The 24,990-nt window shown below is 37.3% G+C and overlaps 1 protein-coding gene across 5 annotated transcripts in view; it reads right to left on the bottom strand.

Moving 5' to 3' along the window:
* LOC148846338 (Haloacid dehalogenase-like hydrolase (HAD) superfamily protein) overlaps positions 1–21,368 on the bottom strand; it is a 101,914-nt gene extending 80,546 nt beyond the window's left edge. For 2 of the 5 annotated variants that reach the window (XR_016102131.1, XM_088954255.1), the window contains exons 1-6: positions 20,995–21,368; positions 20,025–20,911; positions 14,936–14,985; positions 14,690–14,753; positions 14,333–14,381; positions 13,551–13,619 (exon numbers count right to left, since the gene is read on the bottom strand). Coding sequence is in view for 3 of the 5 variants with exons in the window: in XM_088954255.1 (XP_088810381.1) it covers positions 13,551–13,619; positions 14,333–14,381; positions 14,690–14,753; positions 14,936–14,985; positions 20,025–20,254 (462 nt within the window). In the remaining 2 variants the exon portion in view is untranslated. Of the gene's footprint in view, positions 1–13,550; positions 13,620–14,332; positions 14,382–14,689; positions 14,754–14,935; positions 14,986–20,024 lie in introns of all 5 variants that reach the window. The other 3 variants (XR_016102130.1, XM_088954256.1, XM_088954254.1) reach the window with 2 other exon arrangements.
* Between the last annotated feature and the right edge of the window lie 3,622 nt (positions 21,369–24,990).

Genomic DNA, 24,990 nt, shown 5'->3' with positions numbered 1-24,990 from the left:
GATTCTAGGTAATTCCTTCCATTCTTTCATTAGGTAAGTCCAAGTACATCTCATAAAATGATCAATAAAACTAATAAAGTACCAATAGCATTGACTTCATTACTAGAACTTGGATAGTTTGCTTTACAATGCTTAGAAATTTGACACACATCACAAAAGAGACTTTCAAAATACACTTTTCCAAACAACTTTGAAAATAAGATTCTTACCAACGAAAAAGACAAATAACCCAATCTAGCATGCCAAAGATAGACCAAAGTACTAGAATCCAAAAATAATTGTGATTCTAGGTACTTCCATCCATCCATTCTTTCATTAGGTAAATCCATGTACATCTCATAAAATGATCAATAAAACTAGTGAAGTACCGATAGCATTGACTTCATTACTAGAACTTGGATAGTTTGTTTTACATTGCTTAGACATTTGACACACATCACAAAAGAGACTTTCAAAAGACACTTTTTCAAACTTTGGAAATAAGATTCTTAACAACAAAAAAGACAAATAACCCAATCTAGCATGCCAAAGATAAACCAAAGTACTAGAATCCTTGCATTCATTGTTATGACTAGATGATGCCACAAGATCTGAACCAATGTCTTCATTGAGATAATAGAGACCTCTAGACTCATTACTACTCCCAATCATTTGCTTCGTCAACCAGTCCAGGAAAACACAATGAGTGGGGAAAAGGTACAATGCAATCCAAAATTTTTGTTATTTTAGAAACTGAAAGTAAGTTAGCAGTAAAATTAGGAACATGAAAGGTAGAGTTAGGGGAAAGAGCTTTACTAATTTAGATATCTCCTTTCCCATGAATAATAGAGAGAGAACCATTAGAATCCCTCACTTAGTCTTGTTTGAAAACTAGATGATAAGATGAAAATAAAGAAGAATTGTCGGTCGTGTGCTCAAAAGCTCTTGACCCAATGACCCAGGAGCTAGGTGGACAAGACTAAATAGCACTAAGTGCAGAAGCAATATCTGTCTTAGCAAAAGAGTAGTAGAGGATTGTTTCAATCAACCCATAGTTTAATTGAGGATGCCTACCCCTTTACCTACGAACTTGGGGAAGATATTTGACGGAGTAGTGGTCTGTCCCATACCAGAAGAAGCGCTAGTGGTTTCAATTTTATGCATTCCATCAACCATATTTGAACTTGCTACGTGCCCATGGGGTCCCGGTTCCCAGACCTTTACTTGGCTTCTTATCCTTTCTTAAAGTTGTTGATTTTAGATGAGGGTGCAGAATCCAGCATGTTTCACTGGTGTGTTTCTCCCCACCACAAACAGAACACTTTTGAGTAGCTGAAGCAAGAGACAAGTACTCAACCTGTTGTGTGGGAACCCGAACCTCCACACTCATCTCTTTCCTCCTAATTTCCTCATTTTTTATTATGTAGAATACATGTTGCAGACTAGGCAGCTCATCTCTTCCAAAATTTGAGACCAAATGGTATCAAATGAAGAGTCTAGTCCAATAAGAAATTTGAACACTCTTCCTTCAATTTGTTTTTGAAACATTTCCTTGCTATTAGAATTTTTCCAATGAATAATGAGGTGATGATCAAGTTCTTCCCAGAGCCCTTCAAGGGTAGCAAAGTAAGTTGCAATTAACATGTTTCCTTGATTCAAAACTGTAATATCTTGTGTCAACCTATAAACCCTTGCATTTCTTATCTATTGTCCATTAGTGCTAGATAACTTCTCCCAAATTTTATGGGTTGTATGATAGTGCTAAATTCTCCTAGAAATCTCCAGTGTCATGGAAGACAATAGCCATGACATAACCAAGGCATTTTTCTCTGTCCAAGTCCAATATGGTAGGGCCCTCCATCTTTGGCTCCTTGACCTATCAATTGATGTATCAATTGTAAATCCCACCTACAATAATCTGAAATAAAAAGAAGAAAATAAAAGAGAAGAAGAAGATGGAATAGAAAGAAGTGTACCCTACAAGTGTACCCTTAGTAGGGTGGCCAGCACTAAAGACAATAATAAAAAGAAAAACAGGCCCACTACTCATAAACATTAAAAAATAAGCATAACTAAAGAATGGAAAGAAACTAAGGCCCATTCAGCCCATCTTCTCTACAGTATCCTAGCAAAAATAAACATAACTAAAGAAAGGAAAGAAACTAAGGCCCATTCGGCCCATCTTCTCTATAGAGATGGCAACTTGACCCATCCCCGTGGGGCCCTGCCCCGCCCCGGTCAGGGAGAGTTTTTTTACCACTGGTCAGGGTTCGGGGTGGGTTCAGGGAAAACTTGAAACTCTGGGGGGCGGGGGTGGTATTTGTCCACCCCTCCCCGACCCCACCCCGACTATATTATATAACATAATACATATAAAATTGTTAATATATGCTAATGTATACTATATCATATTACATTATTATATATTATATTATACTATATTATATTACATAATATAAAGTAGTTCTAGGTAGATTTCAAAAAAATAAAAAAATAAATTTATAAGTATACATGTAAGAATGATCGGGGCGGGGCTGGGCAAAGATGAGGATCCCCGTTCCCAACAGGGATGGGGGTGGGGTTAAGATTTTTAGCCCCATTGGGGTTTGGGGAGGGGACGGGGTGGGGAATTTCATTAAGTGGTCGGGTACGGGGCAGGCAAAACCTAAGCCCGGCCCACCCCATTGCCATTCCTACTTCTCTACAGTATCCTAGAAAAACAGACCACTCCTTAAATTTGTATTCATCAAATTTTAAATTGTTAATTTGAAGACTAAAGAAACAAGAGTTTTCCATGTTCATGAAACCCTCACTTAACCTATTTTATTTTGAGATTACTTCACTTGAATTTGAGGATGACATCTTGAGAGTGTATTTGGACCCCTTAAGAAGTGATTGTAGAATCTAGACTCTCTCCCCATCAAGTACCTTCACCCGTGCCTCCTTTGTATCCCTAACCCAGTCTAATGATAGTTGGGACCAATATTTTCAATTAATGAGGTTTGGAGTAAACCTATTACACCTAGGATCAGTGGCTTTTGCTGGGAATTGATTCTTGGTAAGGTTAATACATGTGATCTTCACTAAAGGAAAAGACCTAATTGGTATCTTCTCTGAATGGCTAATGGTGTCTCACCCCATCACTTATTAATCTTTGGTCCAGTTTTTCCAATTTGGGAATGGTTTCTTTCCTTATTTAGTGCATGTGAAATCTCTCGCCAAGCGTACAAAGCTTGTCTGGTCGAACCTTTATTAGTTGACAAAAAAGGGGCAAAATTGACTAATCACATTGACATAGAACCTGTTCTGCAGCAGCCATATTTGTGTCTCTGGCCACGTCATGCAAAGGTATAGTAACTTCCCTAAAAGTCTCTAGAACACTTCCCTGTCTACCAAGAGCTCACCATCATTAGCTAAAAGATTATGGTTGGCATTCATAGGTGTAGAAGTAGGTTTGGCACCAAGCTTCCCAATCTATGTGAGAAGATGTAACACATACTTCTGTTGGGAGATGAAGATACCATCTTTAGACCTGGAAACTTTGCCTCCCAGAAATATCTCAACTCCCCTAAATCCTAAATTTCAAATTATGAGTTAAGAAAAGTTTTGAGTGCCTGAACTTCCTCTGTATCACTCCCTATAACCACAATATTATCAACATAAACAATAAGAAAGGTAACCCGAGTACTACTCCTCCTCTTAACAAACAAGGTATGGTCAAATTGTGTCTGTTATGGCCAAACTCAACAAGTGTTGCTCAGAATCTGTAAAACCAAACTCAATCCCCATGAGGCTTGAGGGGCCAGATTTGACATCTGGCCCACTTGACATAAATTTAATTTTTAAATTATTCTGGTTATGGAGGGAGTTAAGCAACCACCCCACGTATGAAGAGTAGGGAGGTTTCTCTAATTTCCGTGCCCGTAACTGCATCCTCTATGTAAGGGAGAGAGAGAAAAAAAGAGGGGGTAGATACAGAAAAGAGAAAAGAGAAGAGAAAAGAAGAGAGAAAAAAGAAGAGGGAAGTTGTAGTTCTGCTGATTGAAGAGGATAAATACACAGGTACAGATTTTATTTTATTTTTTTATCTCTTATCTTCTATCCCTTTAAACGTTATCTAATCTCAATCCTTATCTCTCTTACTCTCTCTCTAGAGTTCTGTTGAACTCCAACTCATCTCAATTGTTTCTTATATATCTGGCGGATTCTATCCACCACAAAAAGAATATATAAAATAGATAAAAAAAGGATTAATACTGGGGAGCCTCTGTTATGATCGGTGGATTCTACCTACCCCAAAGAACTTTCAATAGGCTAACCCAGTGTTACAATAAATTATAAAAAAAAAAAAAACAAACAAACAAACAGCTGGTGAACCTTTGGGACCTACTGCTAGTACACCTGAAAATGAGACAAATGTGCTGGTTTACCACCTGTAACAGCACATTTGCCACCTGTTACAGCACTGTTAAGATGTGTTGGTTCATCATGCACATTTGCCACCTGTCACAGCACTGTTGCTGGTCTTATCCATTGTTACACTGTGCTGGTTTACCACCTCTAACAGCACATTTGCCACCTGTTACAGAAATGTTACCCACCTAAGAAGGGGGACAGATGTGCTGGTTTGCCACCTGTAACAGTACATATCATCACCTGTTACCTGTAACAGTACATATCATCACCTGTTACTGACAAACTCTTGGGACCCACTGTTTTCAATTTGTTGCAAAGTGTTATAGAGGGACCCGCTATCATATGATGTGGATCTTATCCACCTTGAAAGGATAAAATTATACCACCACCTATAAACAAAAACTAAAATATACAAGTTAAGACTCACTCGGTAGATCCTATCCACCTCAGTTATAATATATATACATACATATACATATATATATATATATATATAATCTGACCCCACCATTGACAACTGTGAACTATCATGAGCTGGTGGGTCCCCATCACCTTGCAACAGCAGATCATAGTGTTGCAATCGTGGATCCTGTCCACCACATTCAAAGCCAAATATAAATTGATTGGTGGGTCATCATCAACTGTTGTGACAGCTGTGAGTAGTAATGATTTGGTGGAGTTTCACCAATTAATTAAATGGACCATGCCCACTAGGAAATCAACATAGTGGATCCCACTTATCAATGGACCCACTGTTAACATAATTAAATTTAAGAGACCAAAGTGGGCCATGCCCACTGCCAAATCATCATAATGGGTTCCACTTATCAGTGGGTCCCACAGTTAAAATAATTAAATTTAAATTATCAAAATGCTACAATGGGCCACGCCCACTATCAAACCAACATAGCAGGTCCTACTTATCAGTAGGGCCCACAGTTAAAATTTTTAAGTTTAAAATATTAAAGTGGGCCATGCCCCCTATAAAATCAACATAGTGGGTCCCACTTGTCAACAGGGCCCACTATTAAAATATTCAAGTTTAAGATATCAAAGTGGGCCATGTCCACTATCAAATCAGCATAGTGGGTCCCACTTATCAACAGGGCCCACTGTTAAAATATTCAAGTTTAAAATGTCAAAGTAGGTCATGCCCACTTTCAAATCAACATAGTGGGTCCCACATGCCAGCGATGCCCACTGTTAAAATATTCAAGTTTAAAGCATTCAACTATCAAGTCATCATAGTGGGTCCCACCCATCAATGGAGCCCACTGTTAAAATAATTAAATTTAAAATATCAAAGTGGGCCATGCCCACTTTCAAATCAACATAGTGGGTCCCACTTGCCAACAGGACCCACTATTAAAATATTCAAGTTTAAAACATTAAGGAGGCCACACCCACTATCAAATCATCATAGTGGGTCCCACCCATTAGCAAGGCCCACTATTTAATAATTAAATATCAAATTGAGTCATTTTAGTATAGTGGGTCCCATTTATTAGCAAGGCCCACTGTTAAAACATTAAAGTGGGCCATGCCCACAACCAAATTAGTATAGTGGGTCTCATTGTCAGTAGGGCTCACTGTTAAATATTTAAGTAGGCCATGCCCACCACTAAATCAGCATAGTGGGTCCCACTTTTTACTAATTAATGGGACCCATTGTTATGATGTTTAAGTTTAAAATACATAAGTATCCAATAGCATGTGGGTCCCACTATGAGTCCAAGTCGTTGGGCTTGCTTATACCTATTATTGGGTTTAATCCTTACAAAGTAACTCTTTCACATAAAAACAAAATCAAAGGGTATTTCCTATAAGAAATATAATTAAGGGGTTTTAGCAGATATAGTGCATACTTATACACCCTAAATAGGGAAACCCTATTTCTACTCGAGTTCTTTTTTTGTGAATTAAGATCAAAACAACTTCCTTACCATACATACCTGGGAGAAGAGACATGTAAACATCTTCCATCAAATCTCCATTTAGGAAAGCATTCTTAACATCAAACCAATGTAATGGCCAGTCATAATTCATTGCCAAGGACAATAGAACTCTCACTGTGGGCATTTTTGCAACTGGTGAGAAGGTCTCCATATAATCAACTCCATATATTTGAGTATACCCCTTAGCTACTAGCCAAGCTTTATAACTCTCTTCGGTGCCATCAGCATGATCCTTGATGGTGAATACCCACTTACATCCCCACCAGTTCCTTCCCATGAGGCAAATCCACAATATCCCAGGTATTATTTTTGCGTAATGCTTCTGTTTTAGCTTTCATAGCCTCCCTCCATTCTGGCTTAGACAAGGCCTCTATAACTAACTTGGGTATAGGGTGAGAAGAACTAGAGGCTGAGAAAGAATATTAAGATGGGGACAATAGGCTATAAGATAGGTATTTGGAAATATAGTGTGTTGTACATTTCCTCTTACCTTTTCTCACAGCTATATGTAGGTCCAAGTCTAGGAAGGGAGGTTCTTGAGCAAGTGGTGAATGACTTGTCCTCTCCTTCAAGAGTTGGGAGTGTCTGAGGCTCAACTATTGATGGGGGAACAACCTGTTCATGCCATAGCCTTTGTCTTTGGTACTACCTTCAAACAATAGGATGAGTAATGAAAACTAGAGGACTAGCAAGTGGAGAAGGAGCAAGAATGGAAGAACTAGGAGACGAAGACTCTACCACTAGGATAGGAGGAACCATAGGGGATTCAACCCCAAAGTCAATAAGAGAAGGAAAAGGAAATGGTGAAGCAAACAACTCGATGGAATGCTTCCCTTAGAAGAATTACCATAAAAATTAAGTAACTCTACAAAGGTGACATCCATGGAGATTAAACGAGTGCCACTAGTGGGATCAAAATAGCAATAACCCTTTTGTGTGGAGGCATACACAAAAAAAATGCACTTCCGAGCCTTGGGTTCAAGTTTATGTCCCTAAGAGCTAGGAATATGAACATAACATGTGCAACCAATGACACAAAGGAATAGGAAACACTTCACCCTTAGGAAACAAGACAGCATAAGGAAATTTGAACCCCAACATCGAGAAGGCATGCAATTAATAAAATAGGTAGCTATCATAATTGCATCACTCCAAAATCTCACTAGAACAAGGGAGGAAAAAAGAATGCTCCTGGCTACATAAACAACATGTCAATTCTTTCCCTTTGCCACTCCATTCTATTTTGGAGTACCGATGAAAAGAACTCTAATATATAACCCCAAACCTCTCAAAATATGAAACAAGATCCTTCTCAAAATATTCAGCATCATTTGATCGGAATATCTTAGTGTAGGTATCAAATTGGGTAAGCACAAATTCGTGAAATTGCATCAGAAGTTTGGGTACTTTAGCACGAGAACGCATAACATAAAGCTAGGTATAATGAAAAAAGTCATCAATAAACAGAACAAAGTATTTATAACTACCTATGCAAGGTAAATGTATGGCCCTCACACATCAGAGTGAATAATATGAAAAGGAATTGTAGATCTTTCATTACTTGCAAAATAAGAGTTTCTACAATGCTTTGGCAACTCAACGAACACGTATGACTCACAATGTAGACTTGACAATTTAGTTTCTTAAAGCTGAAAACGAAAGACTTAACGAAGAAAAAGAAATAGACCCAAACGATAATGACATAACAGAATATAACTGACCAACTCTGACACTTTAGAACCAAAATCAGTTTCTGAAGTGATACTTGACTTTTTTATCAATAACATGCAACTTCATTAAAATTATGGGAAAATAAGGGAAAATACAAGCAGAGTGAGGTAAGCTGTCCTAACTCCCTACAAACACAAAACAAAACAAGATACAAGATTGGAAATGATCCCAAAACAACAAATCCTATTCACCCCTTGTTTAGCTAGCCCATTACCAAATGAGTTAGTAGCTCTCTTCACCTAGTTGTACTTTATCTCAATGTCCTTAGCTAGCCATTTGAATTTTTTCCTTTCATTACTAAAGTTCCACATGCCAGTCTTGTATTCCTTTAACCATCTTATAACCACCTCCGAATCACCTTCTATTACCAGCCTCCTAATGTTCTATCCTTTTGCTCTTTGGGTTCCTTCCAATGCCACAGAGATCTCAGCCCTAAGAGAGTCGCCCTCTCTAATTGGACCTAAGAAAATAGCTAGAACATTCCTTTCCTCATTCCTGAAAACTCACCCAATACCTGACAGCCCTGGATTCTCTATGCTAGGGCCATCAAAATTCAGTTTTATGAAGCCAAAGGGAGGTGATATCCATGAGGGACTTGGAATCCTCTTAATCTGGGAAGAACTAGCTATCTCTTTATAGTTTGTCAACAAGTCATCCAGTGAAAAATCCGTGAACAAGTCCAAGGATTTCAGCCGTTATGCCACCCTTATATATCAACTCTGTTAAGTTCTCAAAGTTTCTTTCCTTTTCTGAGAAAATTCTTGAATTAATTTCCTCACACAAGGTCCAGCATAGAGCATCCCTAATTCACCTCCACATTATCCTACCTCTTTTAATTGGCCAACTGAAGGAGCGAGAAAACAGGCTTTGTACATTCATTTGGGAGTTCCAACTACACTCAAAAAGTGAGAAAACTCATTCCCAAATAGTTTTAGCAAAAAGGCAAGACACCAAAAGGTGGTACCCAGTTTCCCCATCAGCTTTGTAGAGAGTGCACATATGCAGGGATAAACAAGTCTTGGGTCTCTTTCTTTGGAGCAGATCACTTGTGTTGATTCTTTCCAGGAAAGCTTCCCAACAAAAACTCCCAACCCAAGGAGGAATGGGAGTAGAAGGTTGTTGAGTTAAGGTTTTAAAAAAACAATGTACAAGAGAAGGAACCCGAGGGAGAGGGGGTCCAAAATCTGTTTGCCATCCTTTGAAGGGTCCAAAAAATCACATTCGAGGGTGGCCAAGAGGGTCAGGGTGCTACCTAATTCTGTATCCCTAACAGCCATTCTCGCGCTCAAATTCCACCCAAAGCTAGAGGTTGAATCTGAAGGAACTAAGAAAGAAGAAATAGGCTTACTTTTCAGGTCAAAGAGAGCATGCAAGGAAGGGAACTTGTTCATCAATGAAGAATCCCAAACCCAAGTTTATTCCCAAAATTTTATGAGGTTACCTGAATTCAAATCATACATGATCCAAGGGGAGAAAGCTGGTAGAAGGTCATGGATTGCTTTCCATGGAGAAGCACTTGTAGTCCTTCCAAAATTCCAGGATCACATCCATTGTCCTCCACATGAGTGTTAGCCACTATCTTAGCCCACAACTTGTACTTTTCTAGAGGAAACCTCCATAGCCACTTCCCAATCCCAAGACCTCCTTGCTTCTTACTTCTAGTTACCACCTTCGAACCCACCCTATGGTCCCACTTTTCCTCTTCCAGCTCCCACAAAAAATCCCCCATCAGCTTTTCCAATTTATTAGAGACCTCTATAGTGATACTTGACTAATCTAGGCATGTCCAACAAGTATACCCCATTCACCTCATGACCACTCCCAATCACCTTCTGAGATTTCATGTCCTAAAAAACACAGTAAGAACGAATAAAGATTAGACTGCAGTTCAAAGATTTTGTCAAATTACTAACTAAAAGCAAGTTAGTATTTGGTTTAGGAACATGAAGAACTGAAGATAAGGTGAGGGTATCTAAAGATCTAATGTTTCCCTTCCCAAAGATAGGAGGAAGGGAGCCATCATCTAGGGAGATTTTGTCTCGGCCAGATAATAGCTAGTAAGTAGAAAATAAATGGGACACATTAGTCATATGGTCAAGGCACCATAATCAATTATCTAAGGAATCCTACGATTACCTAAGATAGAAGCACAGTTTGTAGTCGCACAAATACCTGAATGGGCATATCCAGAAGAGGAACCATTTCTTAAAGGGGTACTAGCTGCAATAGTAAACTTTAAGTGGCTAATGAGTCATCCATACTTCATACTCTACTCTGGCAGCTACAAGCTATCCCCACTAATTTCTCATTACTAAAACCTTTTTCAACTTCAAAAGAGGTGGCTACATTCGCATTCCCACTCATACTAGTCCCACTCTTCTTACCATTATTGTTGTTCTTGAATCTAGGAGGTATGAGCTTTGGATGTAGCTTCCAACAAGTATCCTTTGTGTGCTTAGGTTTCTTGCAAAACTCACATACCACATCTTTCTTCTCAGTACCAGCCCTTGTCTTCACCCCTAGCATTGGCAAAGTGATCCATTGAGATTTCTGTAACCTACACCTGTCTCTAACTCTCCTCACTGCTAACCATGGCATAGGCTTGGGATAACGTCACTTCATCTTTTGCTAAAATATTCTACCTGACAATATCATACAACAAAAAGTTTCTCCCCCTATCTTAAATTATTGACATCATTCTTCAACTTGTAGGCCCTAGTAACATTCAACTTCTGGGAATAGATCTCAATAACACATTCATAAAAAAAAAAAAATAGGTCTATGTAACACTGTCTTACACCTCTTTTGTAATCTTCATCCACAAGTCATGCTGATTAATATGAGGTTGCATGGAATTCACTAACCAACCTCCTACTACAATATAGTTCTCCTACATCCACCTCCCATAGGTAGGGTCATCCTCCACAGGTTTCTCCTTGGTCCAAGTGGTGTACCCCCATTTCCCTCTACTACATACATGAATCCTTATAAACTGAGACCATGCCAAAAAATTGGTTCCATCCAACTTCGATCTCAAAGAATGTCAATAGATTTTTATTCTAGACCCAAGCGCCACATCCACACTCCTATATCCCTTAATCGAAAAACTCTCCAATTAACTAAGGTTTTCGTGAAACTCTCCAAAAAGGCAAGAACCTGCCTTGGGCTCCAAACAAACACTTCAAACTTCTCCAAAAACCTCCTCTAACAGGGCTGAATACTTGCTAACCAATCAACAAATCAACTCTCCATACAACCTATGCATGGGATTAAGGAGAAGAAAATAAAAGTAGGACCATCGCTCGAATACCAAGTTGTAAATCCCACCTGCAATAATATGAAATAAAAAGAAGAAAATAAAAGAGAAGAAGAAGATTAAAGAAGAAGACGGAAAAGAAAGAAGTAATGGAGGAAGAAAGTGGAAGAAAAGAGAAGAAAGAAGAGAGAGTCTGATCCCCTCTTAAGTCTCCCAATCTTATCTTTTATTCTCTTAATTGTAATATGAGCAAAATTACAAGTGTACCCTTGGTAGGGTGGCCAGCACTAAAGACAATGATAAAAAAGAAAAACAGGTCCACTACTCATAAATGTTAAAAAATAAACATAACTAAAGAAAGGAAAGAAACTAAGGCCCATTCATCCCATCTTCTCTATAGTATCCCAGCAAACCACGGTTTATAATATGGAGTTTTGCAAAAATAGACCACTTCTTAAATTTGTATTCATCAAATTTTAAACTAGTAATTTGAAAACCTAACTAGTGCTCATCTCCTTATTGGTGTCTTCTCTGTAGCTAATGGCGAGTCTTCCCATCAGTTATTAATCTCCTGTCCTTCAGTTTTTCCAATTTGGAAATGGTTTCTTTCCTTATTTGGCTGAAGGTGGAATCTCTTGCCAAGTGTACAATCCTTGTTCAATCCTACCTTTGTTAGTTGGCAGAAAAGAAGGGGCAAAAGGAAAATCAAAGACGGTTTGCAGAAAAGGAAAGGTAAGGAAGCCCTAATTGAAGCAATTACAACCAAGGTGATCCATTGGGTGAAAACTCTGAAAATCTTTGAAGGATTATCTACTGCTGATCTGATGAAAAAGTGGATGGAAGTGGCTGACTTTGCTCCATTGAAAGCTGTCACTAGACCTTCCTGGACCCTTCCAACCAACGGATTTATCAAGCTGAATTTTGATGGTAGTAGTGAGGGTAATCCTAGACCATCAGGCAAAGGAGGCACTTTCAGAGATGAGGATGGCATAATTGGGGCTATTTTCTCTAGCCCTATTGGTGTGGTTGACTCTTTGAAAGCTGAAATCTTTGTTGTGACGGGAGGAATTCAGAATGCCAAGGAATTAAATATCTCTAAACTGGTAATAGAAGAGAACTCAAAGCTTGTTATTGGCTGGCTTCAAAAGGAGCAGATGGGATGGTGGGATTACATAAATGAAAAAAGGAGGTTTGGGCATCTGACTCAAGGAATGAAAATTCAGCTGCATTGGATTATGAGAGATGCTAATTGTCTGGCCGATGCTTTGTCTAAGTAAGAGAGTTTATCTCCCCTCTACTCTCTAGTTTCTTCAATTATTTTTAATGAAATTCATTCAGCTATTGATCAAAAAAATAGAGAAGAATAAGGTTGAGAAAAATGGGGCATCAACTGCCCTAACTAGCCCCAAAACTTTATTATTTATAGTAGGATAAGGAGTAAAATGACAAAGCTGTCGTTGATTACCAGGAAGAAAAGAACATATCAGTACACTAGAGGCCCAGGCCCGTTCAGGCTAAGAAAGAAACATAGAAGAAGTACAACATAACAGCCCAAGCCCACAACGCTAGGTCTCACAACAAAAAGAAAGGCGTTACCACGCAATATTCAATAAATACAGGAATGTGGAACTGGAGGGTGACTAAGGTGATTATTTGTTGGACACACAAACAGAATCATTTGGTCTATCAAGGTTGAGTGTGAACCATTCTACCAGGGAGAGAAGAGACTTGGCTTCCAAAGTAAACATCTAATTCATATGGATTCCTTAATCCACCAACTCAGTTGTCAATTGTCTAGCCAGGGATGGGATTCAAAGGATTGAGTTGTACCAAAGATCATCTCTCCAATCATAGATGATCTTCTCTTGTATTGTCTGAGTTACTTTTGCTCCTAGAGGCCCCACAAGTTCCTCTTTCTTTTCTGGAATCCCCAGTTTTTCTGGGATATTCTATATTCCTCTTGCATCTTTTGATGGAGTGTTTCTTCATATGATCACAATAGATAAATGACTACAAGAAAGAGAACATTCAGGAAAATCAGGGAACAACTCAGGCATACTGTAAACCCATTTGGAACTCAACCTTTGCATTCCACACTTGTTATTTTATTTGAGTATAAAAATCAAAGATGATTAAGCCACCAAACATGCTAAAACTATGCCCAAGGAATTTCTTGAAAGTTGTTGAGCATAATACATGATGAAAAATATTACCTTCTCACGGATTACACTTTTCATAAATGTTTCTTTCTCATTAGTAGGCAATGAAGTAGGCCAACCAATCTGCACAAACAATTGAGAAAAACAGAGAAAATGTATTATTAAAGAAGCACTGAATAAGTTTTTCTTCTGTTCATGTGTTGAAAGGTGGTTGTTCAACTCTTACAATTTGTATCACAAATTGTGCACGTGAAACCCAATTACTTTTGACTCAAGTATAATGAATGAATCCTTTTCTAGAAAACTTTTACAATTATTGTTTGAACCTTATATTTTATCTGATTTATATGATTAAGATTAATTTGAGAAAGATCTAATTTTGTATTTTGTCATTTATTTATCTATTATGTGTTTCGAATTATTCTGTTCTAAAACCCTTTGATTATTTAAAACTTTTTGAAAGAGCCTTTTTAGTCTATTTCCCATCATATTTAGGTTAAAGAACCATTATTTTTGCTATCTGACTTCATAGTCAAGCTTCATTGCATTATCTTGTACTTATTAATTATTAATTATAATATCTTGTATCAATTGTTTATGAAGTGGATGTGGACTGAAACTATATATCTAGGCTTTTTAGTTTTTAGTACCAATATGGTTATTTTTCTGACAAACTGAAAACAGAAATAAACTTATGATTCATGATTTGGTTCTATTCAACCTTCTCTATTTACAGAGTTACAATGTGATAACAGTCTTCAGAACATTGGGGGAAGAGGGAGGCAGGGAGGGAGGGAGGGAGAGAGAGAGACAGAGAGAGAGAGATGACCACTTGCCCTGTTAAAAAACAAGACTAGCATTCTTTCCTCATCGCCACCAGCCTTCCTGAAATGTAATTGGAAATTAATCTACAAATGCCTTTAACATCCTAACTAATTGAAAATATCCTTAGGTAAGTCAAAAAGCCACACTAGAACATCATGGAGCTAAACAAACCAAGATGATCCAAGTGAAACTTGAATATATGATGCTATTCACTGAGATGGAATTCTGGATATAGAAAGCAATTGGAATGATTCACATTAGAATGAGAAGCAAACTTGGTATGGTTGTACATAAAGTTACACTCCAAACAAGGATAAAACCTCCTACCAATATTGAAGTATAAACTTGAGTTAGTTTTAAGTTCACACCTTAGAAGATCTAAATAAATTGGTTGTGTCCAATTTGCACAGTCCAAGCCAAGTTTTCTAAATGCTGGAAACAGAAAAACAGAAAAAGAGACAGTATAAGTGGCAAATTAAACAGATCACTGGTAACTTTTGTGGTAATTCCTATACGAACATGAAAACTTTGGTCCCTTTTAATTTTGATGGGTATGAAACCATTGATCCTTCTGCATGATAAAGTAACAAAAATCAAATTACTGCACGGTGCACCTGCATTGAAGGCTTGGCGATTGCATGATCGATATACATCCATTAGGACTCTGAAAGAAAGAAAAGGCATTTAGGCAAAATTGCTAGCAGAAGAATGCAGGTAACATTTAAAGTCATATCAAACTCAAAATATACATGCTATGCTATTCGACCTCTAGAAAACCAAGAAATACAGGTGCAAGAATAACAAGTTATTAAAAAAAAAAAAAAAAGACAAGTTATGAAAGACTTTTTCTATTGTAAAAGAAATTTTCATTAAAAGGAAAAAAAGAGATACAACCCAGCCAGGTGTTAAGGCAACACCTCCAAACAAACTAACGCATTACAATTTGCCCATAGGCAAAGCAATATAAATTATCCAAAACACAAATTTGAGCCCCAAACTTCCCAAGGATGAAAGAATCACTGCTAATATTGCCTATCTATTTCAGATTAGAAGCATGTAGGTCCAGATACTTAAAAGTCTGGCATCCAAGCTCCATCTTAATCCTACATGCCACTCTATAAGTCCTAACAAAGTACAAAAACAGAACAAATCAGACAACGGTAAAGGATCATCCATTATATTTGTTCTGGACAAATAGAATGGCTATCTATAAGCACTGATAACTTTTAAAATATATACATGGTTGCACTATGTATGTGTTGTCTCTCATCTTCCCCCCTTTCCTGTAACATCTGGAATAAGTAGAGTTGCTTTCTCACAACCATTTTTTTCCCCTCCCTTTTTTAGTACAAGAAAAAAAAAATCATATTGCATATAATAAAGGATTGGGTCCATGTTAGCAATTCAATCATCTTGTCCTGCGGTGAATCAACAGTTCAACTGTCTAGAAGTGGTTTTGTGAGAGAAGAGTAGAAGAAGAGAAAGAGTGAAGAAAGGAAGAGAAGGCAAAACTGATCTGGCCGCCCTATCCCATTAGTATTTTAAATAAAAAAAATGTGTACAATGACTGTTATGCCCTTATAGGGTGGCTGATACAAAAATAAAATAAAATAAAAAATAAACTCAATTGTAGAGAGATTGGGCCAAATGAGCCCTAGTACTTGTTTATGTTTTAAGTAGCATCATGTTTACATTTTATGTGTTAATGGGCCTGTTAACTTGTTTTGTTTTTTTTTTTAAATTATTTATGTGCTGGCTGCCCACTTAAGGGCAGAGATGTAATTAGTCCAAGTTAAGTGAGTTTAATAAAAGATTAAGAGAGAGAGGAGGAAACTATTGATCTCTCTTCTCCTTTCTCTACTTCTTCTTCCTTTTGCTGTAATCACTTTTTTTCTTTTCTTTTACTGCGGTAATCAGGTTTAATTATCAGATTTGAAGAACAGTTTCACATCTTGGTATCAAAGCAGTTTTTTCCCTCTTCCTTTTTTCCTTTTCTTTTCCCATACACCCTTCGATTAGAAGAGTGTATGGAGAGATAAGCTTCTGATCATTCAAAGGACTGTTTGCCTAGTTGGTAGAAGGTTTGGAGAATTAGAGTCTGGCCAAAGAGTTCCAAGAAGTGGAGCTGTTATTTTTCTGTTCAAAACCCCAGCCAACTAGAGAGATTTCATGTTACAGGACAAGGAGAAGGATTGGGTGTGGCGCTTAGGGCTTGGGAGGTTTCTTTTGATCCCCGGAAGGGGGCAGTTAAGGTTTAAAGAAGGTTGGGCAGCTTTGATAGGAGCGGCTACGTCTTCTCTCTTTCTCCCATTGAGTCGGGTGCAATGAAACCCTAGCTTTTGAACTTTTTGGTACTGGGCGGACCTCAGTTAGGTCCATAAAGAGTGAAAAACTAGTTTTTTTATTTTTGTTTGATTAATGGAGGAATCTGGAAGATAAATGAAGCGGATTCCAGTGTTCGGGGTTGGGTCCAATAGATTCCTTTTTGAGTGGAGTGACTACAATTAAACTAGATGGAACCAATTATCTAGCCTAGGCATAGTCTATACGGATTTATGTTTGTAGTAGAGGTAAACGAGGGTATCTCACAGGCAGTAAGGAGAAACTTGCAGAGACAGACCCTACATATGAAAAATGGATGCATGAGAACTACACAGTGATTGGATAGTTAGTCAACTCTTTGCAGCCACACATAAGCAATATTACCTTTGAATGACTTCTGCCAAGGAGATTTGGGACAGTGTCACCAAAACATATTCACAGAAGTTAAATGTTGCGAGAGCCTATAAGTTGAAGACTGATGTGAACAATCTAAGACAAGGGAGAAGAGTGTAGCAATTTACTTCTCCATGTTGAAATCATTGTGGCAGGAGATTGATGTTATGGAGACAATTGTATAAGAGAGAACCATGGATGCAGAGACATTTAGAAAATTTGTAGAATGAAACAGGGTGTTTGAGTTTCTTACAGGACTTAACCTTGAGTTCAACATTACTAGGTAGAATATTCTGGCCAAGGGTGAAGTCACCCTTGCTCAAGCATACACTATGGTGAGCAGTGAAGAGAGTAGGCGGCAAGTATAGTTATAGGGACCACCTTCAACACACTTTGCAAATGTTGTGATAAAGCTGAAAGGGACGACTGGGAAGAAGGAAGTGATATGTGAATATTGCAAGAAACTGAAGCATACTAAGGACACTTGTTGGAAACTCCATCCAAAACATCTCCCGGACAAGTTTCAGAACAATAGTAACAGCAATTTCAAGAAGAGTGGTCAGATAGGGAAGCCTAAAAATGCAAATGTTGCTACAGTACCTGAAGGCGGAAATAGATAAAGTGAAGAAAAATTGGCTATGGAGAAGTTGGCATCAGTAAAGGCAGAGTTTGAAAGGTATGGGAGGTTACTTAATCACTTGGAGACCACTGTTGTAGCATCCAACCCTTCAGGCATCACCTCGTCATCCGCATTTTCTCACTTAGGTATTCGTGCTTTTGCAAATCATGCTACTGTTTCAGGTAATCATAAAATCCCTTGGGTTATTGATTTTGGTGCATCAAACCATATGACCAATATACTTGACCTCTTTTGTTCATATCAGCTCCTTTTTGGTAGAGAGAAGATACCCTTGCATGACATATCTCTTTTGACCTCTTTTGTTTCCCAAAATGTTTAAGGGAATATCTCTTTCAAATCTTCATTGTGAGTCATGTGAACTTGCGAAACATTATAGACAGTCTTATCCAATGAGTAATCACCTTGCTTCTTTTCTTTTACTGTTGTAATCAGATTTAATTATCAGATTTGAAGGATAGTTTCACATCTTCAATAAAAAACATAAAAACACTACTCTACAAAATTCCTGGATAGTATGTTTTGGTCCCCACTTCCATGACATATTTCCATTTCCATGGGTAGCAACACGAAATTTTACCGCAATCGACATTTCCCCAATGAACACTACCAAACCTACATGGAATACAAGAGATAGTTTCCACAACATATTTCCATTTCCTCTTCCATGGGTAGCAACATGAAACTTTATTAGAATCAACATATTCCCTAGTGAACACTACCATTACTATGTGGAGTACAAGAAATAGTATTATCACATAAGTTGGTGACAATATTATTGATATGTGAAGTAACAAGTTATTGTCCACCTGAGCTAGCTCAATCATTTCAAACATGAAGTTAAATAATAGTTTTTGTTTTTGTAGTTAATTCTATCATGAAGCTCTGAGTCTTAAGGTTTATAGGGCTACTTCAGAACGTATTCTTTTGTCTATTACCTTAGTTTCTTAGCTTTGTTTAATAATTTGGAACAAGATAATAATTTAAAAAGGTGTGCCTATGCTTTTTTTATCATTTCATAATATATCATTCTATATTGTGCATATTTTACAATGTTTCCCTCATGTCTATAACTTTTACAATATTTCCGACATTTCCAACATGTTTTTTATATTTGGATGACCGACGTTTCCACCGACATCAACATTTTAAACCTTGCTCCTGCCAAATCACACTGTTTTTAGCACTATCGGTAATTCTAGCAACTGAACAACACAAGTGCCACCCCTTTAAACTCATTAACCCACTCCACATCTTAAAGCAGAATACTAGAACATTCTAGAGCCATTCACCTTTAAATCTAAAATCTACATGTTGACATGTTCATAGACAATTTTTTTTCCTTTTTACCTTTTCTCATTTAATTTACTGATCAAACTTATTGCCTACTTTAGATTTGAATTGGTGAAGTAACTGTTGTGGTGATAAAGCTACACACTTTATTTACTAAGTCAAACCCATGGGTTCACATTTTTCACATACTAATTTATTGCTACATATTAATTAAATAAAAAAGGTAAGAATTCTTTCTTTTTTTGATGAGTAAAAAGGGTAAAAATTCTGTTATGAAAGAGTAAATTTACAACATAGCCAACTGAATAAACAAAGGGCAACGTACATTCATGATAAGAAATGCTGCGAAAACTAAAAAATATGGATCACACAGTATGTCTATATAACTAAGATACTCCAAAAATATACTAAAAGTGAATTGCAATGACCAATGTAACAATCAGTGTCCCAATTGTCAGTGTAGTTCCTCTTTCTCTTGTTCATGTCCAAGCTTCAGACATAGATTTGGCATTAAGGACTGCCGAATTGCCATAATTTTCTGGTCTAGATAGCTAGTTGATAACTAGCCACCCACAAATTCAATTTTCCGGAACAACAGGTTAAAGGACCAAATGTAGCATAGAATAAGATAATTCTGTACCATTTCATCATGTACATTTCTGTTATAGCAAACAAATATATTTCTCAATCCTAATAAAGTCAAAAAGAAAAGAACCCATTTACTTCAAAAACTTAATTCGTACAGAAAACAAACAAATAGAGATAGAATTTTTTTTTTTTTTAAAAGCACAATATGGGAAATTTCGACAGAAGTGACAATAGCAATTGATATCCAGTTTTAAATATCATTAACAGATCAAAATAATTTTATTAAGAGATAGAAACAAAAAAAAAAGCATAGCTGTAGAAGAGTTTCTGCTTAGAAGATAAACATTAGAATACCAACGGATATAACCAAGAAAATGAAAAGAAAAACATTGATAAACAATAAAAAATAAGGAAAAGTAAACCAAAAAACCAAATGAGTATCTATTACTAATACACTGAATCAAACTGACCCTTCCACTTCAAGAAGAACAGCAAGTTCTTTAGATGGCGTATCGTCGCGGGGACTGGACACTGAGTTGGAAGCAATACACCGACTGAACTGCAGATTTCTACCGTGGAATCGAGAATTCCTGACAGAAGCGTGAGAAACAGAGGGAATCGAATGAAGAAAGGCTCTCCTGGAAATTTCATTGGTGGAGACGCGAAGAGTGTAGAGAAGGGAGCAGGAAGCCGTTTCCATGACTGACGACGAATCTCCTCACCACAGCTTTAGCTTACGTGTTATGAAACTCGCAAATTTATTAATGTACCACTAAGATTTAGGAAATTGAGCAACTATACTCTTTATTTATATATTGTAACTTTTCTGACAATTGTCTAAAACATCTCCTGCCGTTAATTTTTCATCCCACACCATTTACATATGATATCACGGAATTGATATATTTTTCAAAAATTCCAAAAATATCCTTTAACGCTCAAAAATACCTTTCGATTTGAGAGACCAAGAGCTATAACAACGAGCTTCATCGCACATTTGTGGTCATTTTGTAACAAGTCAGGGTGTGTACAATGGTTTACTCGCGAAGCTAGACGAAGAAATAAATCCAGCTTCTAGGGTTCTACCCTCCATTCCAAACCCCAAAAGCCTTCATTGTTGTAGAAACCTCTCACAGAGAGATTCTTCTCCCTTTATCTCTTGCATTTTTATTATTATTATTGCCAGCCCAGGAGACTTGCCTCTCATTAGTCATTGAAACTATTAGATCTGTAGGCAACTTCTAAGATTTCACTTATATATTTGCCTTCCAATGCCCACTTGAAAGATCCCAAAGCTTTGGCTTCCATAACCCATTTTCTGATCTGGGTTCCTTGCAGAAGAGTTACTCGCCAAAAACTGTTAAAATTAACATTTTCAATCAATTTGCAATTTGGGTCTTGCTTTTGCTCTTGGTTCTTCAATCTAGAGATGAGTTTTACCTTCTAAGTAGTTACCCTCACAAACACCAGGTCGCGCGACAGTAGTCAGTGAAGGTGAATTCTCGCACTTCCATCGATAATGAGATGCCACTTAGTTATTACAGTCTTCTATAAAGCCTCTCAAGGGTGTTAAGGACAGCGTCGAGAACCTAGTTGAGCTCCTCATGGGAGAAAGGATCGATAATTCTCCTTATAGGTTTCAGATGTACGCTAACAAAACCGACATCTTCCTTTGCTGGGAAGAGGAGGGGTTGCAGGGTTCCGGGATTCTAGTATTTCAACTTGCAGCCTCTCTACTCTCTTTATCTGCCTTGCGGCAATGGTGATTGAAAAGGAAAGTAGTTACTTTACATCCTTCCAATGGATCCAAACTAACTAATAGTTCTTGAAAATTTTCATCAATTGGATTTTATTTCGAAAATTTAAGGAATAGTAGAGAGCAAATTCAACATTTCATTTTTTTCCATTAGTTCTTAATGAGAATGTCAATTGTCAAAAAACTTGAAGCACTTTGGTACTTTAAGACAATATGTAAATAGTATGAGCATAGTCAATTTCCTAAACCTTAGAGGTACCTTAAGAAATTTGCTCAATTTGGAAAGAGTACAAATGCAAATATGTACAGCGTAAATACATACAAAATAATACAAAATATAAGACTTTGCACTCTACATATTTGCATTTGTACTCCATCCAAGCTCAGCCTCAACTACAAATACGTGTAAACTTTGTTTAATGACTTTTATGCCCCTATTTTTATTTATATTTACCTAAAGCAAAAACGTATCATCCCCGGGTGTGGAAACTGTGAGTGGCTGTGAGACATGTCATGCCCTTTGTGAGGACATTCATTTAGTGGTTTTTACCTTTCTAATGTGATCTCCACCCGTAAAACCAAGCATGTTTTTCAGTTACATCCAAATCATCTAACACCGTACATCACATACAAGACAGGTCCTACTTTTATGATGGTCCTAGTTTCAGAGTGAGATGTACTAGAACATGTTGATAGGATGTTAGAATGTGTTTTATTGGCAATAAATCCCAACTCTTTTGATGAAAACTCCGAAATGCCCAAGGTAAAAGGCCCCATTTGGGTAAAAATCAGATTATTTAAACACTTTAGTTGTATAGCAAGTTGTTGAATTAATGATAATGCTCCACGCCCATGATAAAATATAGGAGCCTATAGTGAGAGATTGAATGGTTATGGGGTTTATGTACTTTCTAACTAGCGTGGAGTGTTATTATTGGTTCTACATCCTACCTTCAGCTAATCTGATCTTCCATTTAGGTAAATCAGATTAGTTAAACGCTTTAGTTGTATAGCAAGCTGTTGAATTAATGATAATGCTCCACGCCCATGATAAAATACAGGGGGCCTATAGTGAGAGATTGAATGGTTGTGGCATTTATGTATTTTCTAACTGGTGTGGATTGTTATTATTGGTTCCACAACCTATTGAACATCTATTGCCTTCAGCTAATCTGATCTCACATTCGAGATAGATTTAGGGTGTGTTGCATTAATTGAGTCGTGGTAGGTGGTACTCATATTCTGGATAATAAGCTGCCCGGAGTAGCTTTTTATTACAACTTCTATTGTTTTTGTGTGAGCCCCAACTAGAAATGCTAAAAGCAATGTTCTAGAAGCCCTACCAAATGGGTACAAACTATTTCATAGCCATAATGGCTTTTCCGAGTTTCCTCTGAAGCTTCTTCTACTGGATTCTGCAAAGTAGTTCAGTGAAAGCAATTCAATCAAAGCTTCAATCCTCCCAAATGACCCCACACTTACTCTAGCACGATTCCAATCTTATTTTGGAATTTGGTTCTATCAATATCCATTTCATCATTGTTTATGAAAGAAAACGTAACATACACAATAAGTTAAAGCTCATTAAACCATGAAATTTATGATAAAGATGGCATGACTTGTTCAATAGCGAAGGAATTGATTAAGCTTATATTTATGGAATGTTGGGATTATTGAGCTGCATTCATCTGGTTCTCTTTACAAGTTTATATTTAGAGCTCTCATTCTTCTACTTCACCGATTCATCTTGTTCATTGGAAACCCCCTCCATGAAACCTATATTATGAGTGGTTCGTGATCAATGCAGATCAACTAGACACACAAGCTAAATAAGCACTTAAATATCAAGTCCAAATCTCCTGTCCACATTTGCCCACATAACATCGCAGTCACACATGGAGAATATCTCATCTTCCTACATAGTATTATGCAGGGGGAGATGTTCCCAATTCACGGGGATAGTGTGTTGTGAATAGATGTGGACAAAGTTCTTGTGGGCAGGAGATCACACATCCTAAATATTCCCAACCTTTCCTTCAAATGATTAAAAGCAAGATTTTAAGATGGCTGTCAAAATATTTATTGAATGCTCATTGTGTGTGCCTAATAGATCAGGACTCGGTTGTGATTCCCTTGGAAAGCTTCTATTCTTTAGTATGAATAATATAGGAAGGCTAGATCCAGACTTTGTTCGTGATTCCCTTGGAAAGTTTCTCTAATGTAGAAAGGTTCTCAATTAACACTGTTGAAGTTTGGGTGGCTTTTGAAACTCTGATGTCAATATTATCCTTTGGTAGATCCCAAATTCTTATATTGATTGCATCGATATAATAATCTCTTTGCATTGTAGTTAAAACTCAATGTTCATAGGGGCATTTTAACTACAAAAAGGAGATAAATACTTGAAATAAAGAATGCCAAATGCATCCTTAGAAAAGCCAATAGGCTAGTTTGCTAACCTTGTGGCTAATCTAGATCTAGGGCATGATATGGACATTACCTCCGAAGGTGCTGCATTATGTTGGGAGTAAAGTTGGAAAAGTTGTTGGACCTCTGAAGGTGTTGCATTATGTACCCTCAAGAGAGGGATCAAGTCATCCTTGTAAGTAGATGATATGAAAAGAAGAGGGAGAAGCTTGTGACATGAGAGAGAAAATTTGAGAGGAAAGGGAGGGACTTACAGAGAAAATGTGGATGGAGGGAAGACTTGGGTGGAAAATTGTCATTGGGATGAAGCTCCCTTTCTTATTTTTTTGAATATTTACTATTTATTTTTTCTATTTATTAAGTAAAGAGGCTTTCCGAAACCATCCATACCACATCAACCAAGGTGGCTAACTGCCAACCACTATAAATTACTCTTAATTACTACTTTTGTGGCATGGGTTTGTTATTGGACTAAGTTAGCTCAATTTTGATTTAAGACATGCTAAACCAGGTCTATGGTGGATTGAATATCCATGCTCTTGCACATGTACCAAAAAAGAGCTATCATACGGGTTCCACTATGACACTAGAAAAACTTATAACCAATCAATTGAAATCATATAAAAGTGGTAAACAATTAGATGGTATTCATCAAAATTCACAAGGGAGTTAATTGGCCAAAGTTCTTTGGATATCATACTTCAAATGCAGTTGCCCACATTAAATTATTTTCCCTCCTCATATTGCTTCCCAAAACCCCATAGAATTTTGTGTTTTTATTTACAAATAAAAAATCATTGGGCGTATTAAACTTAAGACCATTCACCAACAACACATTTTGCTTTCTTTTTTATTAGAAATTTGAACCCAGTCATTCTCCTTAATTATCAAAGAAAAGAAAAAACCAATCACTCTCCTATAAAATATAGGGCATTTTAAGAATAACTATCAATATAAATATTTAAGGAAGTAATTGGCGAAGTTCAACACCGAGTTGATTCAGGTCCAAAACCTAAATCAGTCTGTAGTAATAGCTTCCCTAATGAATGGTTTACACTCATGCTTCAACTTCTCACTGTAGAAGAAGGTCCCTGCTGACATGACCGAACTCTTGGTGTAGGCACAAAAGTACATCAACAATGAAGAAGCGCAAACAAAGCGCTGATAGGATGAGGAAGACTGGCACAACCCAAAACACAGACAGAGATGGTAGCCGAGCCTACCATGACAAGAAGAGGTCAAACTGCTATAGA

The sequence above is a fragment of the Nelumbo lutea genome, chromosome 7, assembly GCF_056320005.1.
Source record: "Nelumbo lutea isolate HS-2025 chromosome 7, American lotus-T2T, whole genome shotgun sequence".
Classification (NCBI taxonomy): domain Eukaryota; kingdom Viridiplantae; phylum Streptophyta; class Magnoliopsida; order Proteales; family Nelumbonaceae; genus Nelumbo; species Nelumbo lutea.
Note: the sequence above shows the minus strand (reverse complement) of the source record. Positions and strands in the feature narration are given on the sequence as shown.